Source organism: Coturnix japonica, chromosome 1, assembly GCF_001577835.2.
Source record: "Coturnix japonica isolate 7356 chromosome 1, Coturnix japonica 2.1, whole genome shotgun sequence".
NCBI classification, from domain to species: Eukaryota; Metazoa; Chordata; class Aves; order Galliformes; family Phasianidae; genus Coturnix; species Coturnix japonica.
In genome coordinates, this window is record NC_029516.1 from 116,380,882 (window position 1) to 116,392,209 (window position 11,328).

Sequence of the window (11,328 nt, forward strand, 5' to 3'; positions counted from 1 at the left end):
CTTCTATTTTTAAAGTTATACAAAAGAAATTGTTGATAAAACCTTATTTAGAAACACGAAATTAGAAAAATCTGGCCTCAAAGGAAACCTCTTGATCACACGGGGCTAGTGGATGTTTATCATCATCACTGAATTTTGTCTACTAGGATGGGATTTCAGCTGCCTGAAAAGACTTTAACCATTCTGAAATCTGGTGGAAGGGCAACATGGCAGGGTATGGAGAATTAGAGAGATCATCAGGAATCACGTTTTAATACAGATGCTGAACAGACCAAATACAGAAGGTACTCAGCTGGATTTGTAACTCATCAAAGAAGAGTTGGTCAAGGATGTGACAGTCAGTTTCAATCCTGACCGCAAGAACTGTCATGTGGTAGACTTTAAGATACTGTGGGAAAGGAGGAAGGCAAATAGCATAATATATATCATTAGGATATCAGTAGGATATCATTAAAGTAGTGCTTAGCTTGCCTGCCAGCAGCCTAGATTTATCTTCCATGTCCTTGTCTTACTGTGTTTTGGATATCATGACACAGACTACAGCTCCTCCCTTCGAGTCCCAAGTAACAGTTCTTGACATCTGCAACCTTTGCCTTACACAAATTCTTCCATGACAGAGCCATCCTCTCATAATTCATGGATTCAGATCTCATTGGTCTGTCCCCCCACTTGCTTCCTTCTGACACTGGGGATTTCCTATGCTGCAGAAGCTGTCTTGGTGCTTGTCTGATGGACCTGCTTTACATTATGGCATGACTCAAGGCACATTTCCCTCCAGTCAGGGCTATACTCTAGGCAGAAGTGAAATTCCCACTGGAAGCTCCAGTTCAATGAAAAGAAACTCATGATTCTTCAGTTAAAGGTATCCATACTGAGCCTTTCTTTGTAAATATGGCATATTTTTTTCTTAACATTGTCAGCACCTCTCCTGTTTCATGAGAATGCAATTTGAACATGCAAACCATTTGAGATATTCTGGTGTGCCAGGGTTTGTTTTATGATTCTGTTTTTGTTTGATTGTATGCTTTATACTTGCTTTTCTTTTTTTTTTTTTTTCCATTTATTTTATTTTATTTTATTTTATTTTATTTTATTTTATTTTATTTTATTTTATTTTATTTTATTTTATTTTATTTTTTTCCTGGTATAAACACAGACAAAAAGTATGAAATTCATTTCAGAAGTAGCTGCTTTAGTAATTTCAGAAAAGGCATTGGAAAAGCCAGTCAGGAACAAAATTGGACAGAATTACTTAGTAGGCATAGGAGATCTTCAGTATTTATTCTGGAGGGAGACTTCAAGTAATGCTCCTTACTATTTAGAGTATTCCACTAGTTGGAGTATATAACTCAAAATACTTACAGAAATAATATATTATTTCCAAGCAAATTATACAGAGGTTTTTTTTAATGGCAGACTATAGAAGACTGACATGATCAGGCAATGCTGTATCTCTGTTTACAAGATGGAGGATATAAAAAACCTGTAAATAAATGCCAGCAAGTATATATATAATCATTTGCATGAAAAAACAAAACTCTCTTATCTTGCACGCCATTATGCTGCTTCTTCAACAATTGTTATTTCTTCAGTTTCGTGCTTAATGAATTGATTCTCTGTCTGATAAAAGAAAAATAAAATATTTTGTTAACATTTAATGCATGAGATTGATCACTAGTTTATAATTTGAAAATGTTATTATTCAAGTTGTTACTATTTAATTATTATATAGAAGATGTAGTGGGACTCTGACAGTGAGAGGACTGCAGTAGATGAGTATATATCTTCCCTTCCTAATGAGCTCCCCAGAAAGGATCAAAGGACTTTCAGACTGAAAGGCAACTCTGGATGGGAAAGCTCATGTGACTAAGGAAATGAAAGTAGGATTTATAGAAGCTTCCAGCATGTCCTTGTAGGCATGTTTTTGCTTCCAGACCTGCTCATTGCCAGCTAAAATACTCTCTGACTTGTAGCAACTTTTGCACAATGCTCTCCAGACTGGAAGTTCTCCCATTTTTACTTGTGATATTTTCCTTGTTCTCATGAGTCTCTTAAGCACTCTACGTAGATCAGAACCTCTCAGCTTGCTGCTGTACTTTTTTTTGCTTGCTGTACCCTAGAAAATTCTCCTCCTTCAGCAGTATTGTCAAAATACATGGTCTCAACATCTGCTACGAGAGAAGTATTTTTAACCAGAAGTAAATTTCAATGTCTCTCCCTCTGCATCGCTACCAGCGGTCTGAATCTACATTATTACTGTACTGAAAAGCTTAGGCTATGGAGAGCTGGGTGAAATTGTTTATTTAGCCAATATCAAATATCTCTGAATAGAAAAAGAGAACCAAGAGAATTATTTGCATACAAAGCTCATCTTTCAATACCCCCAACAGAAGAAAAAGAAAGAATTATATCTTGTGCTTATAAACATTTTCCTGACATTTAGTTCATACAGTTGAGACTGCAATGGATCCTCCTTTCCAGATAATTTCAGGGAAATGGAAAGAAAACATACCTGGAAATTCACTGGAGAGATATCATGGAATGGATCTTTTGGCTGTAGTACAATAGCAGGTACTGTTTTCAAATAAATAGTTCTACAAGGTCAAAAAAAAGGTGGAGAAGAAAAGACTCAATATACACATTTATAAAAATGCATTCTATTATTACAACACTGAGACCTTATTTTCTGTCTCTGAGACAAAAATAATGAAAAAGTATCTAAAATTTACATGGGTCTAAGCCAGTGGCATCAGTTCATTGTTCAGAATTTGGATTATTGCAGTTTATTTTATGACTTGTTAAAGAGTTACGGGAAGTTGCCATTCTTTATCCTCTAAAACAGAAATATCCTTAAGCCAAGGGAATTATTTTACTTGCCACCCTCTACACGGCAGTACCTAAAGGCAGGAACTAAAGAGGAACTGATCTAAGACCTTATACCTCAGTTGGAAGGGGTTGTGCTATATTGATCAAGTAGTTAAAAAACATTTGGAATCAGAAATACTTGAGGCTCTATGGCTAGGAGGTCATGATACCTGCTATAATTCATTATCACCTTTCCCCCGTCTCCTCTGCTTAAAAGATATCATAACATTTCTGCTGGGGAGAAAAGAAGTTATTTCACATTAGAATGCAGTATACAAGTTTTGCACAAGAAAAAGACTTACATGATGCAGATGAAAAGTACAAGACTTGCTGCTATTGCTGATATCAGAAGTAATGTGTATGATGAAGTAGATGTCAGTTGTTCTCTTCCTGAAAGACAATAATCATCAAAGTGTTTAGTATCACAAAATAGAAAGGAATGTAAAGCATTTACTCTGATGCATGATGGTGTTTCACGGCATCATCCCATCACTTCTTCCTTGGCCTGGCTTCTCATTGCCTTGTAATATGTGAAGGAATGGGATGGCAGAGAGAATTTCTTCAGCAACTCGACACTTTACCAATGATTTTCTGAGGATCAGAGGTCTACATATTATTCCAAAATCAAAGTTGACAGAGAATAACAGGGAAAATGATAAACCTGTAAAAACAGAAGGAAAACAGGTGGCAACAGAGACTTGCAAAAGATGTGCTTTATCCACTGTTTTCTTGCAGGAAGCACTGTCACTGCAGAACAGTTGAATGCCTCCCTCATATTGAGAGGTATGCCAATTCTTTTCTCTTCTTCATCCCAGAAAACTGAAGAGATGTGCAAATTTTAAAGTGTTTCTACCTGGGAAGTAATAAGCGAGGCAGACAAATAACAATTGAGGAAAAATTTGTCAAGAAAATGATTTTCATTCTTACCAAACTCTACAGGTGTACTCCACTCCCCCCAGTTTTCGCTCACTAAGCAGTCATTGTTAGTAGCTCTGATTTTGACGGTGTACCTTTTATTTGCATTGAAGCTTTCAAATATATAGGAATTTCCTGTGATGATTCTTTCCTAAATATAAAACAACTAGACTGAGAGCTTTGCCTTCACTAGATGTACAGGTGTTAATGTATGTATCTGCTTCATTTAATAATGTAAAAAATTACAGAAGAACAATTTTTACATAATTCTGTGGACAGATGAATGACATTTTTTTCTTCCTCCTCTGTACTGACTTAATCTTTCAGGTGGTATTTTCCTGTTTCCTTCATCTTAACCCCATCCTGAGAAGTCATTCATTTATGAAGTAAAATTCTTCTCAGTTATCCGAATTTTGTGTCTCCAATCGTAATGTGAAATTCTGATACGTATTTCTACATATACATGAATTTGCTAGGAAGTACAATGAGCTGTAAAATGGAGGATGTGCGATTTGCGTAGGTGTAAGTTCCATGTGTGCAGGTATTGTTTGTACCATGTCTCATAAACAAAAATTTAAAACTGTACTGAGGAAATTTGTCAATAATAAGCATATTATACACTGCTATGCTGAAGCGAAAGCAATATGATCGCAGGATGTTCTTATACAGTAGGCTTTTCAACCCAGCATAAATTTGAGATTAATTTAGTAATAAAGACTTACCATCTTAGATGTGTCTTTCATTCTCTCCTCAGGATCAGCCTAGCAACAAAAATGAACTTCAATTTTTATGATTGTTCCTTTTGTTACTATATAATAAGATGTCCTACTTTAGAAATAGTTGATTTTTAGGAAGAAAAAGAGTACATTTGATATTTTGAATGCTTTTCTTTATACACTGTGAAGTTAAGCTGTTCTTCCACTGGAACATTTTTCCTTATCACCTGTGCTCTGAAATAATGAACCCTTTAAATGTGATTGCAGAGCCAAGAATCAAATAATTGAAAAACAATAACAAAATAAGCTTTTTCTTCACATGCCCTATGTGTGAATGATGTATGTCTTATTTGTACTGAAAAATATCTTGAAAAATACGAGCAAACAGTGTCATTTTTTTCCCCCCTCGAAACTGTGTATGTGTAACTTCTGCATTCTTAATCATTTAAATCAGCTGTTACGTCTCCCTATTTATTTATTTATTTATTTATTTATTTTATTATTTATTTATTTGCAGTTGGAACAAAGAACTCATGACTGATTCCACAAATATTTCAAACAGTATTCTTGATGGATATTATACTACTGTCCTTATTCATCCAAATCTTCAAAATAGTTGCAGTTAATGAACAGTCAGTCCACGTTAAGACCTGGAAAACCTGGATATTCTGTTTCAGTGTTATGATAGAATATTTCTTTTGTATTCAAAAACATAGCTGGCTATTTCCACTTGAAATTAAAAAGAAATGACAATGAACTTAAAGAAAACAAAGACAAAACCACACACATATAATAAAGCCAACAATACAAAGAACTGATGTGTATTGCTACCCATTAACACGTTTGTGATATCTGCAGTGCAATTCACGACAATCCTGACTGTATATAAGGTGCAGACTTACTTTAGCTAAGCCTTGGAACTGGATGAGATACAAACTTCAAGGTCAATCAAGTGGTTAGTGCAATCTGGCAGAGATGTTAGTTTATACAAAAACTGCATCCAAAAGAAATACACAGCTCCAGTTAACAGCAAAACTAGAAACACGGAACAATGAAACAAAGAACAACAAAAAACTAAGGAGTGCTTTGCTCAGACAGTACTATGTGTGCTAATTGATGCTGTCCACGTTATCATCTGCTTTTCTTTGCACTCTTTTTCTCTGGTGCTCCACAAATGAGTTTAACTTCATATATTTCCAGTCCTTAAACCAGCTACCTATGTTGAAATTCAGCCTTTTGGCAATTTTGAGCACTCACAGCAATGTAAGAATAACCAATGTACACTGAATTCACTATCTAATTCATGTTCTTGCTCAACTTAGTCTTTAACAGAAATATTTTCACCATTATTCGGACAGTCAACTTCCATATGTAGCAAACTCAAGAAGGTCAAACTAATGTGTCTTTTGGAAGAATGGACAATGGGGAGGGGGAAAGTCATGTTCTGTGTTTGTGCTAGAATAACTGTTCACCCTTGGTATGGAGAATTCTTGACCAGTTCCTTTAACGGCCAGCCAAAAATTGGACTGAAAGTAGTCCTGCAAATTGCTGAATCTATCTGTAAATGGCAGGTGTTCTCAGCTCAATTGCAAAGGTACTACATAGAAAAACAGAGAGGTAACTCAAGAAGAGAAAGAACGAACAGGGCATTTGTTGTATGATAGTGCAGGTTGAAATGAAGGCATGTGAAATAAAGTTAGGCGTTACAATCCATTCTCCTTACCTTGTTTTCTATGACAATTTCATATTTGAAACAAATGTCTCTGTCCACATGACTTGTATGAGGTCGTTGCCACTGAATTTCACAACTGTGATAAACTCCTGTACAGTTCACAGTTACATTTAATGGAGGGGTGAGCTTCTCTGAAATAATTTAATCAGAAATACAATTATTATAGGAATATGGCTGATTAAAAATCTAGTCTGTTTGCTCTGTCTTATAAAAAAAACCCCTGCATCTTTATGAGAATTACCAGATTCACCCTGTATTCAGAAACAGGACTTCCTGATTTAGTACTTAGTTCAAGAGTCTGGAGTATCAGACATCACTGTAGGTTAAACAAAACAGAACAAACTCATCGCTATATTTTACTGAATTCTGAAATATAATCTGTGCATTTGTTTTGTTTTGTATAGTTTTTGTTCACTGTTTTAAGGCATTTGGTTTTTTTTGAGGATTATTTATTATTTATTTATTTATTTTCTGTGCTTCAACAGAATTCAGAATCATGAGATAAAGACATAAACCCAACATCGAGATATTCCCACTCAGGGCATCCATAATCCATGGCTACTTTTTCCCAAAAGATGACTTTGTTCTTTCATAGTATATATGTGACGTCCGTCTTCAGAATTCTCCAATCTATAATATCAGGGTTGTCTCTGCATTCCTTTTTTTTTCACTCTTTTGACTTTTCAGTCACAAAGGCTGGGAAAAAAAGAAGTCTGAGGAACAACATTTCAAAACTTATGCTTGTTTTTCTTTTTCTTTCTTCCCCTCCCCCCCCCCGCCCCCTACTCCCAAGAGTTGAATTCCTCATTCTTTCAGCACAATGCTGGAAATAAAAGAAAAAATATATATATAGTCCTTACCAATTTTGTACAGATAAATTACTGTTATGTAGGGCAAAATATTTTGTCCATTTCTAGACTCATTCACCAGGAAATAAGCTTTCCTACTCCCTTTTATTGTCACATTTTGGAATCTGCATCCTGTGTGTCTTCCACAATTATCTTCAATGTAATTTTGGCATCTGACGTAATCTTCTTTCCTTTATATGACAAATTTCTTCAGTTTAATATTGATAATGTTACATGTCAGATGAGATTTCAAATTTTCCAAGGCAAGAAGACCTACTCACCTTGAGGTCTTCCAGTAGAGGAAATACTGAACATCTCCTGAAGCGTTCCTGTCCACATGCCAAGTGCAGTTCATGAAGGAAATATTATATATCACACAGACAAAATTTTCAATGGCTGCGACACTCATGCCTGCAAACATAGGAAGAATATCTCCTGTCCCCTCTGTGGAAAGACTGTATAACTTCTTAAATAGTGTAGAACTCTGCATGCACATTTAGTGATTTTTAGGCACCTGATTAACAAGCACAATCGCATACTGTTTGGGTCTTTCAGTTGGACATTTGCATCAATACAGCAATGATTTTAACCGTGTTGAGTCTGAAGATTGTCTGCCACTGTTACAGATGCTGAAGATATGGCTATGATTTAATTTGTTCAGGCACAATGACATAGTGGAAACTGCTAACAAAGTCAGACACTGGTGTGACTCCCACCTCCCTTTAGATATTTATAAACATTGGATCTGATAAATGTTTATAAATATCTGAAGAGAAGTGGGAGTCAGATGGATGAGGTTAGGCTCTTCTTGGTGGTGTGTAGTGATAGAACAAGGAATAATAGCCTAAAACTTAAAGAGAAGAAGTTCTGTACTAATGTGTGGAAAAACATCTTTACGGTACGGGTGACGGAACACTGGAGCAGGCTGCCCAGAGATGTTGTGGAGCCTCCTTCTATGGAGATACTCAGCAAGCGGCTGGACACCTACCTGTGCAACCTATTGTGGGGTGCCTGCTTTAGCAGAAGAGTTAGACTTGATCTCTTGAGGGCCCTTCCAACCCCTGTGATTCTCTGATGTTGTGATTCTGTGATGTGTCCTTTGCTTACATCCTCAGTTTATCAAAGGTCTAGTCTACAGTGGAATATAAATTCTCCAACTATGAGCCAGGGAAGTTATCTCTCCTGTGTATGTGTTAAGTGCTCTAAACTTATGAGGGTGAACTTACAAAGGACTAAGAATTTAATATAAGCTGCCCACTACTATTTTTTTCTGTGTTAAAACTAGATGATTACAACCTAACCCTATGTCTGTTTTCTGAAGGTAGGCCCTACAGAATTGTCATGATTTTGATGAGAGAATAGCATATTTTGGATCTTTAATTTAGAGCCATTGCTAACCCATTCAAGACTGATGCAGTTTGGATTTAATTGTTTGCATGTAACTTTGATAATATCCATATTATTAATACAGAAAGGTGTATCTTTCTTTTCTCTCCTCAACAGTGATGTATGAAAAAATAATTCTCCAGAATAAAAAGGAGCTTAAATGCATTCTTGTACCTAATATTTATATATTTGGTGGCTCCAGGAAGTTGCTCAGCTGTATGAAGGTATTTGGATCTTCTTTGCAGAATGTTTATTTCATTTGAATATATAATGAATGTAAGAACTTAATACGTGTCCTGACTCAAAATTTCCCGAGGCAAAGGCTGATATTTAGGAGAACTAATACAACGTTCTATACCTTAGCTACAAATACATATAAATGAATAACTTCTCATCACTCAGAACACCTCAGGGGAAACATCCTCTCAGGGGAAACATCCTCTTCACACCCAGCACACTGGTAATCAGGATCCACTAGGGGAATTATTATCAAGGACAAGATATTTCAATGGAGACCAAGCAACTATCTTATTTCTTAAACATCTGAAAATAAAGATGAGTAATTCAGGAGACAAAAAATATTGCCAAAATACTCCTGTTGATAGAGACATGTAAGCATTCAATATAGAGTTGTTTATATCTGTCTTACATATGTGTATCTATAAGCATATTACAATACACTCTTTAGAGTCCAGTGAGTATATCATGGTACTAAGATGACCAAGAGCATCACTCATTTCTCTGTTATTTTACAGATTAACCCAGGGTCAATCAAATCTATGCACTTAATTTCCCCATTTACAAATGGGGAATACTTCTGGATTGGAAATAAGGAAGTCAAAGAAGTGCAACAGCCTGAAGTATGGTCATAGGCACTGTGCAAGGATCTTAGAGGTTTAGGGTTTGTAAAGCCTTTGGTGATGCTGTAAATCTAAATGAAAAAGGGTTATTCTGACGTCAAATTCAAAAACAACCTGGTTTGGGTATGTACCAACAAACAGGTTGACTGAGGACATAATAGGGTAAAGGGAACTCCTAGGATGGCACTGTGGCATTGTGGTTGAAGAAAAGGCAAATGAAACCAGTTCCTTGACCTCTTCTGTTGTAACTTCAGCTTTTTATAACTAAGAGGAGCATATAAAAACACCCAAGTGTTCTTTAAACTTATGAGCCTGTGTTCTGCAGCCACGATTTTATTATGCCTACAAACAGACATGATCAGCTGCAGAATTATTTGTGAGTCACTTTATTCCCTTTATGGATAGAAATTTCTATCCAAACTCTGGGAATTTTTAATTTCTTCTTTATTTCCCTTTCCACAGTATGCAATACTTTGACTACCTTTTTTTTTAGGGAGCTGTTTATTTTTGAGTCTATCCTATTCAGTATAGTGTTACAATTTTGCCTTCATTTTTAATAACAGCTAAGTTCCTGAGATATTTCTCCCACTATCTTCAATTAGATATATTTCAATTAGATATTTAATTTTTTCTCCCTCCAGTTTATACTTGAGAGCTTGCCAGATTTTCTTAGTGCTTTCTTGCTCTACAATTTCTCTTTTAAAAACCCTTTATTCATCAGTTCTCTATCATCATTTCATTAAAGGTAGGTAGAACCATGCTGCCACGTTTCTCCTCTTTAGAAAAACAATTACAGTAGAAGAACAATACTTTTCTCCTTAGAGGTGGAAAGCTCTATCTTTTACATCTCATGCAATTGCTGTGAAGATTATTGGCCAAAATCATAAGGAAACATAAAGTATTTCCTTGCAGAGCTACTTCCACTATGCACCCATCATGCACTGTTGTTTAGGGCTACAGTTAGGGTTTGTGTTGCAGAACAACCCATCTTCTATTTCTTCTTTAAAAAATGCTCAGCCCTGACACATGTCCACAGGAGATGTCCATTTTAGACATTTGGAAATATCAGCTAGGTTGAAATCCTTCTACATTATCTGTTCTCCGGACTGATTAGTGCTCATAAGATGAGAAAGAACTGCCTAATAACATCCTGGTTGTAAGTAACATCTGACCCTGTAGCTTATTGTAGCTTATCAGAGCTTGTATCATGTTGGACACTACAGTGACTTTTTTAAGCAAAGGAAATAAATATTTATTATTGAAAATAAAATAATAATTAAAAAAAAAAGTAAAAGATTTTTCTTATGTCTTTTAAAAAAAAAAATTAAAATTATTTTATTTTAAACTCTATGCCTTAGTATGCCTTTAAGGCATATTCATTTTATGCCTTCCTTCTTTTGTCATTTTCAGTTAACTCTGCATATATGGAATATGCTACTCAAGTATTAATATTGGAATAAGAGAAAAGACACTTAAAAGTTCCATTTAACTGATGCTTAAAGGCAGCACTCCTAAAAGGAACTCACTGTTACAGAGATTTTGCTCTTTGAATGTGAAAATCTGAACATTTCCAGTCAGACTGGGCTTTCTTCAAGAGTATACTTGGATGAGCCCAGTAATACTGGAAACATGGTCACTCTTCATTTTCAAATATTTATACATAATACATAAGCTGTAGAAAAAAATATGCCCATATGCCATCCAAAAGTTTTGGCTACATCTGTCTTTGGAGACAAAAGCAAGCATTCTGCAGATAGTACCTATCCATCCCTCAAAGAGTTATTTTAAGAACATTAAAATTAACACAAATGTCAAAAACACAGTGTTTCTTTGCCTACCTTCTTTGTGGTAAAACTGTACAACAGATAAAGTCAAAAGCAAACATACCTTCTCCTTGCAAACCTGTTTCCCTTTGGCGGTTATAGCAATGGGGCACAGAAAAAAACAGAAGCTGTGAATACAACTCAGTGGCATATTTTTGTGTGCTTTGACAGTGTTATTTCATT

At 35.5% G+C, this 11,328-nt stretch overlaps 1 protein-coding gene across 2 annotated transcripts; it reads right to left on the bottom strand.

Annotated features, from left to right (window-relative positions):
• Positions 1–1,256: 1,256 nt before the first annotated feature.
• On the bottom strand, positions 1,257–11,328 carry LOC107306192 (granulocyte-macrophage colony-stimulating factor receptor subunit alpha-like). 2 transcript variants are annotated; one of them, XM_032441484.1, is made up of 9 exons: positions 11,210–11,328; positions 7,358–7,487; positions 7,089–7,267; positions 6,220–6,359; positions 4,503–4,541; positions 3,876–3,931; positions 3,168–3,255; positions 2,513–2,594; positions 1,257–1,620 (listed from the first exon to the last, which is right to left on the bottom strand). In XM_032441484.1, exons 2-8 carry the CDS (start codon positions 7,483–7,485, stop codon positions 2,535–2,537), a joined length of 690 nt encoding a protein of 229 aa, XP_032297375.1. In that variant the 5' UTR covers positions 7,486–7,487; positions 11,210–11,328; the 3' UTR covers positions 1,257–1,620; positions 2,513–2,534. The 2 variants fall into 2 exon arrangements, with proteins under 2 accessions (XP_032297375.1, XP_015704603.1); XM_015849117.2 differs by having other exon boundaries at positions 3,793–3,931.

Excerpts from the sequence above, each read along its gene's own strand:
- LOC107306192 (XM_015849117.2), bottom strand. The coding sequence starts at position 7,485 with ATGAGTGTCGCAGCCATTGAAAATTTTGTCTGTGTGATATATAATATT. Across the intron at positions 7,268-7,357 it reads CTCTACTGGAAGACCTCAAG|GAAAGAAGATTACGTCAGAT; the intron begins GTGAGTAGGTCT and ends TGTCATATAAAG. Across the intron at positions 2,595-3,167 it reads GTACTTTTCATCTGCATCAT|AACTATTTATTTGAAAACAG; the intron begins GTAAGTCTTTTT and ends TTGACCTTGTAG.